Raw genomic sequence first — 21,358 nt, forward strand, 5'->3', positions numbered from 1 at the left:
GTCCTAGTCGCCAGCCATATAAAAACGCTGTCCCGTCCACATTTCGGCCACATTCCCATCGCAGCAGTCGGGCAGCAGCCATCAAGGTCTAATCCCATCCCAGCCAGAGTTCGAAGCTCACCAGGCCAAATGGCGAACGTTAATTTGGTGAGTGTGGAGGGAAAGGAGTGAAGTGGAGTGGAGAGGAATGGATTGCAGTGGCGGAGTCAAGGAGTGCAGTCAAGGATATTAAAAATGCATTATGCAAAAATTCTGGAATACAAAGCCATGCCATTCAGCACTTTTTATAGGCGATACTCTCGGAATACTGGGGATATTGGGTGTTAGGATATTTATTAAAAAGTGAGAAGAGAATCTATAGAGTTTATATACTCAAAAATTCGATAAAATTGTGATCAAGCCTTTAAGTTTTCAAAAAAAATAGGTTGCGTTCTTAAAATTTGTGGAATAAAATTCTATTAAGTTTGAATTCCTTAAACAGGATTAGATTGATATCAAAGGTTATCAATACTCAAGACGAAGCACGTTAGTATATTTATGGAACAGGAAGATGAGTATCTAGAAAGTAAAAATTTCTAAAACAGGATGAAAGTGGGATTAAAAGTGATCAACATTCTTGGATAATTGCTTTTCTTAGGATAACTGGGTGCATTGGATGTTACAGAAATTTTCGAAGGGAAAGAAAAAAATCTATAAAGTTTTAATTTCCTTAAACAAAATGCAATTTGGCTAGAAAACTAAGGAATAAAATAGGTTTCTTATGTAAGAAAAATTACGGATAAGGAAAAATACAATCTATTAAGTTTACTTATCTTAAAACAAGATATAATTCAGATTAAAAGGTTCACGGACATACTTACTAAAAGAATTACTATGAAAAAAATTATCTTTTTAAAAACTATTTTATACCTTAGGAATGGAATTTTTAAATAGATATTTTTCAGGCGAATCCTTTCTTTAGTTTTTTGCACTCCACCTAGCTCGTCTGAAGTGTTTTGCATATTAAATCGTTTTGTATTATCCTCTGCAGCAGATGCCGCTCATTGCAGCCGCCACCACCATATTGACAATAGTGAGTGGGGCCAGCTCCTCCTCCAGCGTCGCTGAGATGGCCAGGAAGCACCACCCATCCTATCACAATATGGGGTCTTTGTTCGACAATCGATGGCTGCCCATGGATCAAACGATGCAGCAGCCCCATCCCAATCACCGTTATGGTTCGGCTAAAATTCCAGGAGGCGATGCGGGCGATAGGCGAGCCTTCGGTAGCAGTGGCAGCCATTCCTCAGGCTCCCGGCAAGGATTCGCCTCGCTGCTGAACGGGCTGACAAATCTCTCGGGCCTGGGGCACATTACCAATGGCTACGGCTCGGTGGCGCCCACCCACACGGAGGCTCTGGCCCTGGGCTCCACCAAACAGGAGATACCCATTTACGAGGAGCACAATGAAGATGCTGCCGCGGTGGCCGCCGTGGCAGCAGCTGGAGCCCATGACTTTGGCTCGGGACATGGCCAATCTGGCGGTGGATTGGAGAACAATCAACAGCACTACAATTATCCCGGTGACGGTGGCTATGGGTCAGCGGGATCTGGTGCGGAGCAGGGTTACGACTCCTGGTCGCCTGAGGAGCAACCGGAACAGCAGGCGCCCCATCCGTATGCGTACGATAAAATCTCAATGGGGAATTTCCTGCCGCAGTACGAGTCGGGTTCTGGATATGATGACCACAAGGGGCAGCTCTACCACCAGCAGCAGCAACTGCAACAGCAACACCAGCAACAGCAGCAGCAATTCTACCACCAGCAGCAGCAGCAACAGGAGCAGGAGCAACGCTCCTCGTACTTCGGACAACATGATCCATCCGCATCTGGATCTGGTTCCGCATCCGGTGTAGCATCGGCTTCATCCGCCTCGGGCGGATCTGGTGCCGATGACTACGAGGAGCATCCCGATGCTGGCCAGGAGCAGAGCTCCAACTACTTGTCGGAGGCAAGTGGTCATGGCCAGGGCCACACCCACCACTCGCATCACGTGGATATTATCAACTATGTGCCGGTGAAGCATGTAAAGAAGCAGCATGTGCCGGTGGAGAAAGAGGTGAAGATACCCGTTTCGCATGCGGTCATCATACCAGTTCGCAAGCCAGTTCCCATCCACATACCGATCACGAAGAATGTCCAGGTGCCGGTGGAGAAGGAACTCAAGATTCCGGTGGAGCGGTTGATCCCCGTGCCCGTGGAGAAACACATCCCGGTGCCGGTGGAGAAGCATGTGCCCTATCATGTGGTCAAATATGTGCCCATCAAGGTGCCCAAGCCCTTTCCCGTCAAGGTGCCCGTTTTTAAGACCGTGCTGCACAAGGTCAAGAGTTGGTGGTAGGATCCAGGACTCGTAAATCCTTTCCTGCATTTCTGCACTCCTGCATTCTCCTCATTTGCATCCAGAGCACGCGAATTCGGTTATAGTTATAAGCACATTACGCATACGCCACCATCGCCCCGCCAAACCAAAGCGAACATCATTATGCAGTTTTGCACATTTCGTATTCCATTTTTAATGTCGAGTTTTAAAATTCATTTAATCCTCGTGATGTACAACAATTTTGTGACTCATTTAACATTACAACAATTTGCATTAAAATACAAACACGAACGGAAACAGAAACAGCAACAGAAACCGAAACAGAATCGGGAAATGGGAAATGGGAAGTGGAAAATGGGAAATGGAAAAGGCAGACGACACACACACACACACACATATTGCAAGACCGAGGTTTTTAGCAGCGATTTTACGGTGCATTTGTCATGGACATAACCCTTTCCCCCACATTTTACCCCACTTGGCACCTCATCCCACGGCACCCCGTCCTCATTTATTTAATTTCACTTTAAGCGCACACAATGAAATTTGTGTTTAATGAAATGAAATTCATCTTCACAAAAGGCTCGCGCACTCGGCACCGTTGTTCTCAGGCTGCCAAATGCCATTTCCAGACCATTACATCGCCTGCTCGGACCGAAATGTGGGCGGCTGTTGGGATATCTTTTGGGGGAAGGGGTTCGTTCCCAGGGTCCCCGACTTTCCGACTCCCCGGGTCTAATTAAATTAAGTGCACACCTTTGTTGTCCCGCTACTCGCTGGCATGCCGCTCGTGTCCTATGTCCTATGTCCTGTGTCACCTGTGCAGAAACTCTGCTTTGATTTGCAGCCCGATTGAATTGGCCAAGGGACTTCTGTTCTGTTACCCATTTTTTCTCGATTTTTTCCTTCTGAAAACTATGTCACTGTCTTTAAATATGCACTGGACAGCCCTGGAGTAGCCGGCGGGCAGAGCTTGCTTGCTGGAAGAAGGAAGGAGTAACATATCGTTTTCAGTAAATTTTCTCGCCAGCAATCCTTCTTGCCAGCACGCACAGCCTCCTCTTCAAACAGAAAACGACTTTCACTGAAAAAGAAATGGTAGTAGGATTATATTTCCTTATATTTTGGATAAAATGGTGGTGGTGAACTAAATCAAAAGAGAATGTTAAAACTTATGAGCTTGTCTTAATTTGGTTAAAATAAAATCAGATTACTTGAAAATGTATAATGCCAACAGAAGATATTTAAGTTAAAGTTGTGTATACTTTACTACTTTTAAGTAGTTCTTAGACAAAAATTAATGGACAACCATATTATAAAAAAAGTTTAATAATGGTATCATACATTTTTTTAGATATACCTATTTTACAAACATACTATGAAACATTACGAACCACTTCCTCGATCGTATGTTCTACTAAGAGAAGGTTTTCTTGTTTTAATGGTTTTAAATCAAGAAAACATTCTTTTAGTTTTAAGATAACAAATGTTTAACTAATATCTTTAAATCAAAAAAAATTTCAATGTTTTTCAGGGTTTTCATTTAAAATAAAAGCTTTTCCAAAATAAAGAAGTCTCAGCAGTGTAGTACAAAAATACAATTTTTTATAAGAATCGGATATGTTTTTGTTAGAACTTGCCTTTAAAATTTTAAGTTTAGACACCGACTTAGTTAAAAAAAATATCAGGTTTTTGTAACTCCTGACTTTCCATGATTAAATACATTTTTTAATAAGCCTAATGAAATGCGTTGTTACATTAAATCGATATAGTATTCTAATTTATTCGAATATTTAAAAAATGTTCTTAGTGTGTCCCCGGCTGCTCGTCCTTTGTCCTGTGTGTGTCGCTCTCGACTGTTTGTCGTTTGGCGCGGATGCGAATGCGAAAGCGGATGCGGATGCGGCTGCGGTTGCTCGGCCCTCAGTTGTCAGTCACGCGGCTGTCTGTGACTCCTTGCGCGAACCTCCTCCTTTCGTCCTGCCGCGTCCTTTCCGCGTCCTGCCACTTGCGACTTGCTACTCTTGCTCCATTTACTGTGTATTTTTGATGTCTAAATTGCATTTTATTATGTCGCTCGTTCGAGGGAAGGCGGCAAAAAAGGCGAAACTTGTTCGCCTGCCACATATGTTCGTTCGTTTGGCGAAGGGGATTGCGATGCCGTTGTTGTTGCGGTTGTAAATTTTATTTATCATTTAACATTTTTTACGCTCTTTATGCCCCTCCAGTCGGGCGGTTAGTCAGGAAGCAGCCCCGCCCAGCGACACACTTTAAGTGACTTTTCGAGTACTTTATTTTGCATACAAAATATTTGCCTTGTTGCCATGTGCATGCGTGCGTATACGTAATATCGCTGCCAACTCACTTGGCTCTGTAAGTTGGCTCCTCGTCGGTGCGGCGATGTTATGGGGCTTCTCCCTGGCCTTTTTTTACACACTTTTTATGTTAAATTAAACATTTAAAATGTTATTATGATTTTTATTTCGCCGCTTTATTAGTACCATTTTTGTGATGCCGCAATATTGTTTTTACTCCGACATAAAAGTGCATGATATTTAATTAACTATTCAGTTTTCTCTCCTCTTGAATGGCTGTGTACATTATTAGTTTCTGCACAGTTGCCTTGTGGTGGACATAAAATTAATTAATTTAAATTAGGGCCAACATTAGAAGCGAGTGGGTGAGCATGGGAACATATTTGCTTGATATTGTTGTGTCTCTTTGTGTAGATGACAGAAAATTATTGGTCGTCGGATAACGAGCGAACTGCACTAATTATTTTGGCAAATAATAATAACATGAGTACATGCAATTTGCTACTGCATCCAAATGTTCAATTAAATATGATTTTCACCAGATAGAATGGAATTTATGTGAAATCTTTGTCGGCCAGGTGGTAAAAAGGGCGAAAATCGGCGAAAACTTTATTGCATGCAATTGGGAATAGATGGCCAGCAACCACACTCTCACTTCCGCGTGGCAGTAAACAAAACTGTTGGTTTTAATAACGGCCAAGTGCATGTGTGCCATGTGGCTAAAATGGAGGGAGGGGGAGCGGGATATTTTGGAGTCAGCTGCCACTATGTTTGCACTTTTATTAAAAAACTTTTGCATAATGAAAGTTTTGAGCTTGCTCTCCAAATTGTAGACGCAATATATAACTCACAAAAAAGTTGAGTGCGGTTCAGCTATTTATATAAATATTTTTGCACAACTTTTGGCCAAAAATGATTTTTCAAGTGTTTATGATGCTCAACTCCTGGGCTTTGTCTCCCCTTCCCCCAGTCTAGTGCACATTAAATGCCATTCATTTCATTTAAGTAAGTTTTTCTATATTGATCCTTGGATTTGGTTACACGGGAAAGATATCGTGTAAATAAATAATTTGGAAATGATTTAAGAATAATTTAGTTGTTGATTATAGGTTGCTATTTAAATGTTTTAATAGTCTTCGCTTGTGATGTTGTAAATTTTATTGGTGTAATTGGAGATATGATTATATAGTTCCTAGCTAAAAATAGTATAAGGGGATTAACATCCAATCTTATAAATATACTATTCAGATGATTATAGTAAATACTCGCACTTTTTAGGTGTATTACACCTGCTTAATAGATATAATACTATAATAAAAAGGGTACTAATTGGTAATATTCAGATAATTATAGTACTTACTTTTCTAAGTGTACTATACCTGTTTTTATAGATATATTATTATATTAAAATGCTTGAAGTACTCACTTTATTATGCTAGATGCTTATTAAATCTCCCTTTAATCAAATTCCTTTCTCTGTGTACGGGTACACCCGGTCCTCCCCTTATTTTACCACTTAGGTAGTAATATATATGTTTGCCGGGGGTGTGCGAACGGCAGTAACGACAATGATGGCTATATAATGGGAATGCGAATTTTTATTGTGGCCACAACGGCTGGCCGGGATGGGCCAGGATGGGCCTGGCCTCGCCGCCTGGTAATATTAGGAGCTCTAAGGAGGGCCGCGCCGAGGACTCACTCTAAAAGCAATGATACTTTTATCCCCCCATGTCATTGCCACGTAAGTCCGCCACTCAGCGAGATGGCTGGTGGCTCAGTTCTCAGTTCCCAGTTCCCAGTTCTCAGTACTCAGTTCTCAGTCGCATCCTCGTGGCCGCTGAAGTCTACTGATGGCTGCTGATGGGCGCTCACATTGTCGCCGTCTTCGGGTGTGGATTTTCGGGATATGCGGCGCTACATGTTATGAATTTTTTAGGGGCTTTCGTCCTTGCAGAGCGGCCTCAGACGGGCAGACAATAATAAAAGCCGCTGGCACGTGCACAGTCGCAATACCCGTGCCCGAGATTATGTCTACGTTTTGCTCAAATGATTTACACGTCGTCTGCGGGACAGGCTTCTATTCGGATCTACTTGGTTGGGAGTGGTATTCGGTTTGGAATTGGGATTGTCCCATCCTGTCCGCAACGCGTTAACGTTATACCAATTACCAATTTGCCATTGCCCTTCGCGGAATTTTCGAATTTGCGATGATGCTCCTGCAGGTTGGAAGCCCGAGTCCCCTGTTTTGCCCACCGGAAATTGCCTGACATTGAATGACGGCATTAGCTTCTCCACTGGCTTATGGCAATCGCTCTTAAAGCCGGCCAACGCTGATTTAAATGTTCTTTGCAAAACAGATGGCTTATGTGGGGGCTTAAAGGTCGACCTCGAATAAGGTCACATAAGGTTACGGGAAAAGAAAAATGTTTATAATACGGCTGGAATAAACTTATTTCCTGTTGGCAATTATAACAAGGTAAGCTAAATAAGTCTGCATGCATAAAACATGAATAATCCAATCTAAGCTTCAACGAAAACAAATCAAATGAAACATTATTTCTTTTGAGAAGCTTTAAATGTGTTTCACCTTTTGTATGAAATAAATTAAATTATTAATGTGTATTGTTACTTACTTGTTCAGAGATATTGCCTATGGACAATTTTGTTGATTTATTTTTTTTTAGATTTAATTACAGGTCTTTTGATTTAAATACATTTTATGGGTATTCAAGTCGAAAACATTTTAGCATATCCTTAAGGTTTACACATTGCAAACATAATTTCTATGTACCCAATCGAAATGAACTTTGGCCCTGCAATAAGTTCCACGTGTTTTTCGCAATTGCATAACTGGGATACAGACAAGGAATCGCAGGTCCTTCGAAGGAGCAACATAACTCGTATGTTCAGACAGACAAAACCCGTTTGTTTCGCCAGGTCGCCTGTAGAGGGCGTTGCGCAACGGAAGTGCATCGCAGCTATAAGATACACACCGACATTATGTAGTTTTGTAGTTGGCTTTTATGGCACTCGAAATGGGTGTCTGCGTGCGGCTCAAAGGTGAGTGTTGTTTATAAGAAGGTTGTTTGGTTCTTGTTTTCTTGGTTTGCCGGTTTTCCCATAGATGTTGCCACTTTTAGCTGGCAACTTGCCCCAGTTGTTGTTCTCGTGCACTTGCTGGCTTTCGAGCCAGTCAGTCGTGGCAAATTGCAAACTAATTTATTAAAAACGGATATATGAGCAGAATTTATATATTGCACCGGGGTTGAGCTTCGGCTTCGGCTCCAGCTCATTGCTCTGCAATATTGCCAGAGTTCATAATTTCTCCCTCAAGGCTAGAAGGTAAATAATGTGCTGTCAGCTTGTCAACGGCTATGAATTCGAATCCCCCGCCTTTGTTTATTGTGTGAGAAAGTTCTTGCTGTTGATTTTAAACATTTTTGCTCATTATATGCTGGAAGCACCAGCAACTCAGCAACTTAGAAACTCAGCTCGTCAGACTGGTCACAGTTTGAATTTGAAATATGATCCAAAAACCGGCGTTGGAAACGTTTGCTTTTCAGCCATTAAGTTTCATTTCTCAACTGACTGCTGTCAACTGCAGCTGCAGATTTTGCTTTTGCAGCATTGTCTCCTCTGACACCGAGATGACAATTCTCTAGGCAAGCTAAAGGTAATCATATCTCTGCATTTCCCAGTATAAGCTGTCAATCAAAGTGAGTTTGCCCCCCCAACTCCTACCTCCATTTGCACTGCTCAAAAGGCAAAATAGATTGCTATCTGATATTCGAGTACACGTCAGTGAGCTTCAATTAGGGACATCTCGGAACGGAGCTCGGACACGAGATGCAAAAGCCCCTTGGTTAATTTGCGAGCTTCAGGAATAATGTGGCATGAAAAATTCCGAAACCGAAACGACCGAAAGTTGCAGCAGCAGCAGCAGCAGCACTTAATTGCCAGTTCCCCCGAAGGGCCAAGTTGTGAAATATTGATACTCGTACTTATGCATAAAGGCCCCCGACATCCCGACATCCCAACATCCCGGCACTCCATTGCCACGTATTGAGATCGATAAAACCAGCTCGTTTCGAGGGTCTCTCAGCTCATTTTAAGCGCACTTTAATGGCAATTATACGCCTGAGTAGCTGTTTGTGTTGGCAAACTTTTCGGGGGCGATGGAGGTGGGGGCGGTGTGAGTAAAAAGCGTCAACAGCATCAGACACTGGCAAAGCCGGCAAGCAAAACAAACACACATCGTATACTATACTACGCTATACGCTATACTATACTATATCTACTCGCAAAACACCAGACGATCCTGCAGGATGTTGTGACTCGACATAAATCCTTTGGCGTATAAAATACTTGCAAACATTTTGCTGCTGCACGCACCAGATTATTAAAGTTCTGTGTAAATAGTTTATGGTAATCATAAAAGATATACCAAGCATTCTTGCTTTACGAGCAATGGGGCGTAAGAATAAGGTGCTTCGTCCATTAAACGGGGCAAACATGAAATATCACTCATACGCCCGGTTGCCCGCCCTGACTTTTAACTCTTTTTGTATCTACAAAATTTCGGCGAAGAGTGCCTTTTACCGCGTAACTTGGCCATTTGTCAATTAAAATGATCAAGAAAGGCGCGCGAAATTCGCCCATTGCACATCAAAAATAACAACTTGCCACCTGAGTCGCAAATTTTTACGATGCACATCAATTTTGCCAAACAGAAATGGCTGCTTTAGTGCGCAGAACTTTTTCGCAGGGGGTTGCCGAAAAAGGGTTAAAACTTTGCTTTTCCCGCGCTAACTGATGCCCGGCTGCCTGTCATTTTTCAAAGGACTCCGTCTGGCACCCTCGCTTTTCTGACCATTAAACGCTGCCGAGCGTTTTTGTAGCTGTTTACGCTTTTGGCTTCATTTTGGCCGCCCGGCAATTATCAAAGTTTGAGCCAAAAGTGCTGATTAATTTTTAATGTATATCTTTGTCGCCGTGCCCTTGCTAACCCCCTTTTTCGCTAGGTTACCTGCTCGAAAGTGCCGAGTCATTTCCGAAATTATAAAGTCATTTTGTTGCCCTTTTCGAGCGGGAGTATTATGTGGGATGAGTACAATAAAAGCCAGGCGCTGATTTAAGCGCTTTCGCTTTTTGGCTCTGCCATCTCACTATATCAAGTGGTCACCGAGTAATGGGCACTCAATCCAAAGATATCTTATCAATTGGGTATTGTGAAAAAACTTTTACATTGCTTGGGCTTACGAATTTGAAATAAAAATTCATTTTTTTTACCACGCTTATTCTTTAAAAAGCTCAATAATATCAAATATTTGTTCGCGTATATTGTTGTAGGAGGAAGTTGTATTTTAAAATTCAATAAATTATCAAAAAATAGAATAATATATATGTTAAGTTACATATTCAGGAATTATTTTTTTCAAATGGATTAACATTTATACTCACTCTCAAAGCTGCTGTCTCTTACAGATATAAATATTAAAAAATGTAATACCAATCAAACCACCAGATAAAATATACATCCGCTAAAGACCTTTATAATTGGCAGCTTTCTAGGGGGCTTATTAAAATCAAAACCAAAGGTTTGATAGCAGGGGTCTGTCAGGCAATCGCATCCAATATAGCGATCTGGCGTGGTTGTAACCCGTTGTTGGGGTCAGTGTCAGTGGCACGGTTAAGGGGTTAAGGGGTTAAAGGGCACAAGGGCACAGCCGGGAGTCTCATCAGCAGATTCGCGGTCAGCTATCTGACCGGAGCGCCATGTTCATTGCGTTTTGCGGCTTTTGTCATTGGCCTGCGAAGTGGGACTGCTGGATTTTGGGCTCCGCTCGCCGGGACCAATAACGAATACGGAATACCCATTGCCCACTGTCCACTGCCCTTTTCCCACTCCCACGGGCTGTGGTGACCAGTGGTCAGATGAGCAAAATTCCTAACGAAGCGGTTAATGTGGGCAGTGCAATTATGAATTTATACGCATTTATCCGCCTGCAATCGCCATTTACTATTTATATTCGCAGATGTTGAATTGCAGACAAGCGTTGATTTGCACGCATGCTTATTATATTTGATTTTTAGTTGGTTTCCGTCGCTTTGCGGTTTCCTTGTGCATAGGTACGTGGCATATAAATGCTAATAATGTGGCCAGCAGCAAATTAAATTGATAAAATTGACTACACAGGGGAAAACAAGTTTTGAAAAGAAAGAAATGGAATTTTAATAGGCTTCTCAGAAGAAAAAATTCAAAACTCCTTAAAAGTTCTTAACTTTTGTACTATAACTACTAAACCACTTATGGTTATATATATATTTTAATATATTTAAATTGTTAATCGACATCTTCCTTTTTTTGGTGTAAGTTGTCAAAAATCAATATTTATTTATACAATTTAGGGAGCTTATTTTCCCTATACATTTTTATTTTACACTGCTGTAAGTGGATATGTTTGATCAATTTAATTAGGCAAAGATATGAAACTTCAAAGGAAATTATATCAAATTTAAAAATTTCCGTACTTTATGTAAGCTCAAATATTATAGTTTAAATTATGGGAAAAAAACACATAAAGATTTGAAAATATTCAGGTGTAACTCATCAAAAATCAATCATTTAATTCTTTGATCTAGGGTGGTAATGATCCCCATACACTTTCCTTCAATTCTGCTTTAATTTCAACTATTATATTGCGTGTGGTGTAAACTGGTTTCTCACTTCGCCTTTTAAAATGGAGTCGAATGGCTCCCACGTCAATTAGAGTTAATTTCATTAGCCGGCAATAACTTGCAGCACTTTCCACCAAAAACTACTGGCCCGACTTTTCGCGACCCTTGCCGAACTTTACTTTTTGGCTAATTTTGTTGCTGTTTCGTTAACGCCTCGCTGAAGTTGAGCGTCGCGTTTATTTGTGCGTCATTGTTGCCGCTGCAGCTTCTGCTGTTGCTGCTTCTGCTGCTGCTGTTAAAAGTTGCTGCTGCCGGAGTTACATTTGGCAATTAGCCGCTGCATTTTCCTGCACTTTCGCTACTTTTGCATTGCAGCAACCAGTACCCCTTTTCCCTGACCCCTAGCTACGCCCCTTCCCCTGCTCTTTTCACTTCAATACATATTTATTAGCCGCATTTGTTGGATTTTAGCTCAATTAAAAAGTTTTACTCGGCTACTTTTCTTCATTTGGGACCTGCCTTCTGACTCCGACTTCAACTTCGACTCGGAATGTCTTGTTTTGTTTTGCTGGTAACTAGGAACTGGGATCTGGGAGCTGGTTTCTAGGAGTTGTAAGCTTTGGAGTTACTCTGTCCTTTTTTCTTTTCTCTGCTTCGCAAGCACTAATTGCAATTACTTTGCCCTGACTCTCCGGCGGTTAGCAGCTGAAAATAAAGGCTAAGCCAAACACGAAATACCCTTGCTCAATCCACACGAATATTTGTTCCTCTTAAAGCCGATTTCTCAATGTCATGTTAACTTATGTCATTCAGTTTATGTGCTCCAAATAATTTAACTTCATGCTAACTTTCTCTGTCAGAAAACAAACTAAAACGTTAACCTGACATTGAGAAATAGGTCCTTAATGATGTTTCACTATTATAAAAAACTGTGATATAAACACTTTTCTTAAATAATAGTGTATTTCATCAATTCTACCATATACAGGACATTAGGTCGTAAAATATTTAAGACTTTTAGATGGTCATTGTCTGGTTTTTCGGGTAATTAAGAATATATTTAACCAAACTATAGCTCACACTTCCACAAAATAACCTAAAGCCCCTCGAGAGAGTATAAAAGAGACGAGAATCGCTTGAAACCAGATTAAGAATTTATTATTTAGGACTTAACATTATATGCATACATAGTAGAGTGCTGAAAAGGGAGCTGGTGAACTTTCATCCCAGCAGCTGATTGCCGGTGGCACTCCAACCGGGTGCCGTGTAGTGGGGTCGCTGCTTGTGCACCACCGTGCGCACCACTGGCACTTTGACCGGATACGGATAGTAGACTGGCTGGACCACCGGCTTCTCCACTCGGTAGGGAACCCTGCGCTCCACCACAAAGGGGATGGGTCGTTCCACGGGCACTGGCTTCACCCGCTCGATGGGAATCTTCACCTCCTGCATCTGAGGCACTGCCACCGTATTGGCCACGGGTATCTTGATGGGCATCGGTTTGGGTATGGCTGCGATCACGGTGCGGGGCACTTGCACCTGGACGGTCTGCTTGTAGGGAATATGCTGCTTCTGGTAGTGGGGGATGGGCACATTCTTGGTGATCTCGATGTGCTTGGCCAGCGGCAATCCAGCCACGGCCTTACTGCTCTCTGGGGAATGGCGAACACTGGTGGTTATGCCCGGCAGATCTGCCACTTGGCCATCTCTGTGGGAGTACAACAGCTCCTGATCCTGGGCAACTCCCAGACGCTGGTGATGCCTGTGATCTGGCAGAGATTGATGCAGATGTTGCTGCTTCTCGTTCTGATTTTGCTGCTGGTATTGCTGATGTTGCTGCTGGTATGTCTGCTGTTGATGATGTTGCTGCTGGTGTTGCCCATGGTGTCTGCCCGACAGCTCCTGGTTTTGATGGTGGCTCGATAAGGAGGCCTCCTGCTGACGCTTCACTGGGTTAGCCAGTGTTTGGAGCCCTTTGAGCCGCGCATAGACACTGGAACTATCGTCCTGCTGCTCCTCCTGCTGCTGCCTGTTCTCCCTGTTTTCCCGATAATTGGAAATTTGTTCGAATTGGTAATGACTAGGGGGCGACGTGGGAAAGGCCACCCGCGGTCTATATGCATAGCTTTCGTAGTGATGGGGCTGCCTATGATGTGGCTCCTCCTCATAGCCAGCGGAATTTGGCTCATAATTTGCCGTATTAATGACAAAATCGATATTGGCCGATGGGTCGCGACGCGGCTCCTCATCCCCGGTGAATTGGGAGTGCGAGTGCGAGTGCGAATGCATTTTGCTGTTGTAGTAGAAGGGCGCAAAGCCATTGGCCGTGGTGCCCAGGGAGGAGGCGGCAGGATGTGGACTATGGTAGTGGGTGTTGGTAGCCAGGAGCTTGTGAGCATAATTTCCATATGTTGCCAAGTCATGGGCCATTGCAGTGTCAGTGGGGCCATAATAATTTCGCGTATATCCTGTTAATCCCGGCAACGATTCCACACCCGCTTCCTGGTAACGATGTTTGCCCTGTTCCAGCGACAGGAGCGGGTATTCCGGCAGGGATAGAGGCAGTGGGGCATCCAGGGCCTCCATTGTCATGGCCAACGAGAGCCACATTAATGCATAGATCATTAATGAACTGTTGGCATGTGGGCCATTGCCTTTCCCGGATTTTTGCGGTGGCCTCATAACGGTGGCTGAGTGTGTGTCCTGGCTGCTGGCTCCTGTGTCCAGTGTCCCAATCCTCGAGCGGAGTGCGTGTTTGGATGCAGCTGGCGTGGGTGTTGGTCGGCTTTGAAATGCAAATTTGTGACATCGCGTTGGTGTTTTTATAACGCACATGGAGCGCACTACATGTAATTGGATACTCTTCGGCACTTCAAGTTCAATGGCTCCCGGCTACGGATTGTGTAAGTGGAGGCCCTCACTTTCACTCGGCGGAACAGTTGTCCAGATTGTCCCTTTCAGATGCAAGTGAGGCGATCCGCTGCCCGCACAATCCGCAATCACAAAGTCCGCAGCCACCGCAATTGCAGTGCCGCAATGGACATCGACCTATTGAACAGTGGGTTCAGGTGGTGGTAGGAAAAATCTAATCTGAGAGACCTAACTCTTTTTAAAAAGTTTTTTAAAAATCCGATGTACTTATTTATTGATAAAAATAATATTAACATTTTTTTCGAATTTTAAGTCTCCTATACTTTATAAATAGAAGCTTTTAAACCTAAATATTGATACCCACGGGTTGTTTAAAGAGTCTACAGCCTAACATTTTATGAACTTATAAAATTGTAAATAGAAATATTCTTTCTTATAGATATAAGACATTTTTCCGTGACTTATTTGAACATATACAGTCGAAATTTAAGCAAAATTCATCAAGCAGTAAAGGCAGAAATATACCATACTTAGTTTCTGAAGTAGTGTTATTATTATTACATATTATTTGCTTGAGGCTTAAAAACTTGCCCAATTTGATTGAATTTTGGCCAGATTTCCCACACTTTTGATCACTGTGCTCCGGTGGCTCCCAGCCGCATCGGATTTCACACTGTGGAAGCTTGCGGTCAATGTCGCGGCCATTTCGATGTTTGATTGCACAAATGGTGACGCTCTGTAACGTGCGTTTCATGTGCTTGCGGTGCGGTCTATGCCAAGTGCAATTGCAATCGCCGTGATCCGTGGCCATGTGAAACCCGTTTAAGATCTCGGGTTGCAGCACTTTCTGTTTTCAATTGGATGCAGTCGACGACATTTGGTATCGATGTTCTTGCATAATTTACCTCCCTTCGCCCTCATCCCTCACACAGTCACTCACTGAGACTGACAATAAACTCTGAAAGAAAACTGATTCAATTTTAAAGAACCTCTGAGAAAATGGGATTTTCCGCATTTTGAGCGTGCACTTAAAAAAATATGAAGTAACATTGAAAATATATTAAATGTGGTTTACTTCGGATTAAGTACCAAATCACTTTCAAAACCTAAGTTAAGTTTTACAATTATTATAATTTTAGTAACATCAAGTATCATGAGAAATAGGATGTTAAAAAATGGTCTTGACATATAGTCCATTTATTTATTATTTATATTTTCCAGTAAGCTTTCTTTCATTACTTTTCCGCTTAAGTTGGCTAGATTGAGTGGCTCGACCATGAAATACTCCATATTAATTTCAAAAAAAAAAACCAAGAAATATTTTTCAACTGTATGAAATGTGTATGACGAAATAGAAAAGCTGTTTGTGAAATATGATACTTACGTTCTGTTTATGGAAAGTGGGTGGCCAAAGTGGCTAGAATTTTCACTCAGTGTATACGCCTGAAGCGTGAAATCAAATATTTCCTCGCCAGCTAAGAGAAAGTCGGCGAAACATGGAGATAAAGTGAGTTCTTTGGGTTGCTAGCCGAGCATCTTTGGATCATTCATCATTCTGCTCTGCATTTAAGTTTGAAAAGTTCACCAGGTTGGCGTCGCCACCTGTATATGTATACCAGCCACGCCCCCTTTCACCACCTGACGCCCACCGCCCTCCGCCCCCCGTCACCGCACTTTCGGCACAAAGTATTTGCACAATTGCTGCTCGAGTTGCGCCCGAAATGACAGCGCAAAGTACACGTAAAGTGTATTTTCACATTGAATGAGGTTAAGCTTCGTTAAATTTTGCTCAGCTTCGCTGTATAGTTAGACCCCCCTCTTCTGCGCCCCTGGAAACCATTTTTTGAATATGTATGGGTGGGTGGTTACTTGTTGGATGCAATTCTTTTTTTCGCTTCTTTTTTTCATTACTCCAAATGCTTTCAAGCCCTGTGAAGCATATTTTAGCAAAGTTCCATAGAAAAGAAGCCAGCCAGCCAGCCAGTCAGCCAGCCAGCTAGCTAGCTAGCCATCTCGATAGGGAGGGGTTCCGTTCTGGCCAAAATATATAGAAAAGAAAAAATGTGAGGAAAATCCACGAAACGATGGCAAAGTTAAATGCTTGCATACACATACTTATTAAAGTTCAAAGTTTCCTTTGGCGCTCTCTGCATAAAATCCATCATAAAATTAACAGGCGGAGAAAAGAAGCAGCAACAGCAGCAGCTTTTGCTGTGACACTGAAACTTCATTAAGTCACGTTAAAACGTTAAAATGAGGAAACGGTCGAGGGAAAACTAAAATCCACAAGTAAAAACAGAAGCCAAGAGCCAAGGCAGCTTGCAAATAGCCAAGAAATTCCAGCTATGGCATAGTTGGCCAACGTAGCCGGCTGGTCTTTGTTTGACCCGGTGGGTTGAGATTTAAGGGGGATTTTGGGGGCCTTTCAGGGGTCCTGGGGGTCGATGTAGAGGTCTGCCCGGTCAGCGTTGCATGCGAATTTAATCAAGTCATGCAATAGAATTTACGGTTCCATTGCCTTTCGGCCGTCGATGCGGTGGTCGTCGGCGGCTGGTCCACAGATTGAGCCCAAAACTTGGCCTTGGCTGTAGTTGAGGGCCTAATGCGAACTGACTGACGTAGCTGCCCTGCCCTCTACCCTCACTCCCAATGTCCTCTGGCTTTATTCCTGGAAATGCGCCGCCTGTTTGTGTTTTTTGTTCAATGCTTGTTTTAAACAATTTGCGGTCCTGAGGTCGCGGGGTTTGAGCCCAAAGTTTGTAAGACATTTTTTTTTGGCACAGCAAAAATTCTTATACGTGATTAAATTCTTTAAATTAGAATTTATAATTCGAATTGTGGGACATTTTTCCCATTCTCTACTACTTTTTTGAGGAAACATTGATATTTGCATACGAGTGTTTGAAGAATGAGAAGTATTAGAGGGCATGTGTAGATTTAAAGGGAAATATGAATAAAAATTAGAAGAATGTTAAAGAAATATGTATATTTGAATTACTTGGCATATGTTTCATAAGAGACAGGATGGGTTTAGCATGAATTAGCCTACATATTAAACAAAATGTAAACAGGAAATAGGAAAAGATGTGTTTTTTGTTAAAAAATGTGAAATATATATAAAATACTTCTCAAATCTCTAACATTTTCTTCAGTGATAGGAACTTCCCTTACTTACTTACTGGTTCAAGGAACTTTTTTGGAATGCCTTGGCCAAAGTAACTGGCAACTGGCAACTGGCGGCATTTCATTGCCTAAATTCAACCCACAGAGAGGGTCTGAAAGTCAGGCAGTTGTTTACTCAGGTGACCGAGGACACAGCCTCGCGTTTTGTGTAAACTTTTCGATTGACTTGAATGTCAGCGCTGGCAGGACCTTCCACTGCCTGCCTTTAAATAAATATCAACAGTTCTAATGTGCTGCAAAGTGACCGGGGGAAAACAAAAAACAGGAGAAACGAAGAAAAAATAAAATTTTTCATTACCTTCCTTTTTGGCCAAATTGCGTGTGAGGCCAGGGCCTCTTGGCCAGATTCCTGGCCTGGCCTGGCCTGCTGGAAATTTGCAAACCGCAATCAAAATTCCACGCCGCGGCTCTTAATTGGTCTTTCTTCAGGACGGAGTTTCCCGGCTCTATTCCTTTCTCCTATTCCTGTCTTGGCCACCACATCGCATTTCATTTGATTTTCTTTTCCTTTCGGTTTGTTTTCGCCTACGTCCCACACAAATGCAAATTTCAATTACGCGTATTGCGGGGCCAAATTGAAATGCCTCGGAAAATATTTTCCTGCCCTGGGTCATAAGAAATGCAGCGCGGGCTTCACTTCAGTTCAGTTCGTTTCAGCTCAGTTTAGTTTAGTTTGGTTAAATAAATTCCCCTTTTTGGCCCCCGCGATCGGCAATCGCGTGCATTTCATTTGCATTTGGAATGCGCGCCGCAAGTTTGTTCCTACTTCAAAATTTATTTGCTAATTTTGTAACATGTGTCCTGTGTTTGGTCTAAGTTGAAAACTTTTCACTCGAAATTTGAATGCCAAGTGGCGGGATGTTGGGATGATGGGGCGAAATCCATTTGGCCGCTGCGGCTAATGAAATTTTCATTCTCTCGACTGCCCGAAAAGTTTGCCATCTTCTAGTTGCGGCTTTTGTGGCTGTCCGGTGGCCAGCTAGGAATTATTTCATTTAATTGCCATTGAAATATTTAATATTAATTAATGTGCCTTAATTGCTTTGGCCTTCCTGGGAGCAGTGGGTCCTCAACTCATTAAAAACACATCAGCTCCGAGGCTCGACCTCACACATCTTGGACACGCTCTTGTGGCCGACGCTCATCATATTAGGAGTATTAATCTTAATAATTGCTGCATATTGCCGGCAAAAGAATTCAGCAAAACAATGCGAAAAGTTGGCCAAACAAAGCCACACAAGTCGGAATGTCCTTTCACATTTTCATTCCAAGTTTTCGGCCATCTATTTGTCTTTCATTTATGACGCGACCCCGACTTTGTGTCTTTAACGTTTGCCGAATTATTAATGAATTTCGCCCTTGAGTGGGATTTTCCTTGAGGTCACGGCTCGTTCACAAATAGAATTCAACATCAAAGGAAAGTTGTGAGTTTAATCGATTGGAGAAGCTGCACATGGATATGAGCAGAAACAATTTAAGGTCTAGTTTTAATTTAATTTCAGTGTTTGAATTGAAAACAATATTATGGAGCTAAGACTTTTATAACTATATATTTTAATGTGCAAATAATATTTTGTAAAAGATTTAAGTATACTAAATGTAATAAAATCCATTGTTTGAAGAAGAATCGCTATAAACTGGTTTACAAATATCCAATGTTTATCTTTAATCCCAGCTACCTAAAGGAAATGCTTAATATAGGAATTTTATTAGGAATCAATCAAATAAGCCAAGCCAAATCTAAACAAGCCATTATTTTTGTCTAAAAGTTATACCCTTTATTACATTTTTGAATTCGATTGGGGCAACTTGTTGGCAAACACTTTACTGTATTGGCCATAGTTTTCCATTTGTTCCGTCGTATTATATCCGATTTCCCGGCCATTTAAAGTGACGTAAACCCATTCCGATTATCGGGAAACTGACGACAGTCCTAACGAAAACGGACATTTCTGGAACGAGCACACTGGATCCGTATCCGTAATGTGAAGTAACTGATACCAGGAGGGCTTTTAGCCAGCCCGAAGCCTGGTCATCAAATGCAAGAGGCATTGATGGACTGCATTTGATTAAATTAGTGTGCATTTGAGTTGGAAGCGCTTCGGCCTTAATGGCTGCCACATCACTCAGCCGGAATTTACTTGTGCTGGCTCCGAGAATTTAACCAAAAATATGTGAGTTTTGTGTGTTGTGTGCGGACCGCGCAATGTAATCGTAGTTAAATTGAAAAAGTTTAGACCATTTGTTTTATTTTTATAGTTTGTATATCGTACACATGCCCCACTGAGTGGCCGCAGTTCGTTTCGTGCTCACTGCGAGAATTTAGTATTTTATTGAGTTGTTTTGATGGTTATTTAATGAAGTGCAATTTCAGTTTTCGCACACTCAACACCGCGATTTATTCAAGAACGGTGTGCATGTGGGATGTGAATATATGCCAGTAGTGAATGTGGATGTGGATGGCCAAATGGAAAACCGGATGGATAGCGGAAAAATACATGCGGCTGAGTGATTGCTGTATAAAATTAGGCATGCTTTTCAAAATGCAGTCTCGATGTGCTTTTGTTTTGTGAGAGGGGGGGTGGGTGGTTTGAGCCCCCGAAACCCCCTCAGCATTCAATTTGGCACGTTTCAACATATTATTGAGCGCAATTTCTGTGGTGGCCAATAAATCAGTTGCAAAAGCGAACAACTCAATCACTAACCGCATGTGTACATGTTCCTACGTACAGTGGGTCAAATGAGTGAATTATGCACTATCCATTCCCATTCACCGGATGTTGCATTCCTTTCACCATTACTCCAGATAAGTATCTGCCATCTTGCGGTCAATGGGGCTAAGTACACCATTATTTGTTCATAACTCCCAGACGTGGACTTGTGGACCACAGTTCGGACATATTTGCAGTTAATTTGCATGCCTCCGGTTTGTTGTGGTCAGCCTTTGAAGGACAATTAAACGCTAATGTGATTGGCACTCGCTTCGAGTCCAATGATACATACAGACATTGCGCATACGCCGTGTGTGTCGATGCTTTTTTTTCACCCCTCTTTTTTAATGCCAGTTTCCTGCCGCATTTTGCCTTTCGCATTTTGCACTGCAATTAAGATTAAGATATTTACCCTTTTTGGCGGGGCAATTAGGTTTTCAGCAACTTTCCTTTCAATTAGTTTTATTGTAGCCGCTCCGCTCCGCGTGAAATGCCTTTAAAAGCGCATTAACTACTGCGCGAGTCCTTTAATTAGCTTGGCAGGAAGTTGCGACTCGGCTGAAAGCATTTTTGTTTCAGGCCACCGCGTACGCCGCGTCTAATTATGAGCAATTAGCAACTTGAGAAAACTGCCAGCGAAAAGGAAACATTTATGCACCTTTGTCGATGCCGCTGCAAACTACGAGGGTTTTTTGGTGAAAAGCCTCGAAAAAGGGGCGATAAGGACAGATACAGAGCTGGAATTTAATTAAGTAAACATAATTAATTGGAATATGTCTATATGTCCGAAAGTTCCGACCTCTGGATGATTTAATGAAGTCATTAACATAATCTGAGTTTTACATGTCGATGACAAGGACAGAGCTATAGGGCGAGAGACAGAGAGACAGTGAGGGGAACACACATAAATATTCATTGTGTTGGTCTCGAGCAACATGTAAGCAAAGGCAAAGTGCCATAAGCGGAAATCAATTTCTCAGAAACGAAAGTCATCTGGCTTTGGTCCTTGGATGAAACCAGGACCAGAAACCAAGCCACGAACTGTCGACACTGTGAAAAAATAATGGTAGGAAATTAAAAAAAGGAAAAAAAAGTTCCTGAAAAAGAACTTGGGAATTATAAAGGCAGAGTAATAGGAAAACTATATTTATACTCTTGATTAAATGCATACTGTTAGCTTAAAACAAGGAAAATTAAAAAAAAAGTTGCTAAAAAACTACTTGGGAATTATAGACGCT

General features: G+C 42.1%; 2 protein-coding genes across 2 annotated transcripts; one reads left to right on the plus strand and one right to left on the minus strand.

The window, feature by feature from the left end:
* On the plus strand, window positions 1–2,657 carry LOC108010542 (uncharacterized). Its single transcript, XM_036817064.3, has 2 exons — window positions 1–147; window positions 1,031–2,657. The coding sequence occupies exons 1-2, from the start codon at window positions 130–132 to the stop codon at window positions 2,378–2,380; spliced, it is 1,368 nt and encodes a 455-aa protein (XP_036672959.3). The 5' UTR covers window positions 1–129; the 3' UTR covers window positions 2,381–2,657.
* A 9,919-nt stretch (window positions 2,658–12,576) lies between these two features.
* Window positions 12,577–14,342, minus strand: LOC108010541 (ell-associated factor Eaf). Its single transcript, XM_017075420.4, has one exon. It carries the CDS (start codon window positions 14,188–14,190, stop codon window positions 12,577–12,579), a length of 1,614 nt encoding a protein of 537 aa, XP_016930909.4. The 5' UTR covers window positions 14,191–14,342.
* Window positions 14,343–21,358: the final 7,016 nt, after the last annotated feature.

The sequence above is a fragment of the Drosophila suzukii genome, chromosome 3, assembly GCF_043229965.1.
Source record: "Drosophila suzukii chromosome 3, CBGP_Dsuzu_IsoJpt1.0, whole genome shotgun sequence".
In the NCBI taxonomy this organism is placed as follows: Eukaryota; Metazoa; Arthropoda; class Insecta; order Diptera; family Drosophilidae; genus Drosophila; species Drosophila suzukii.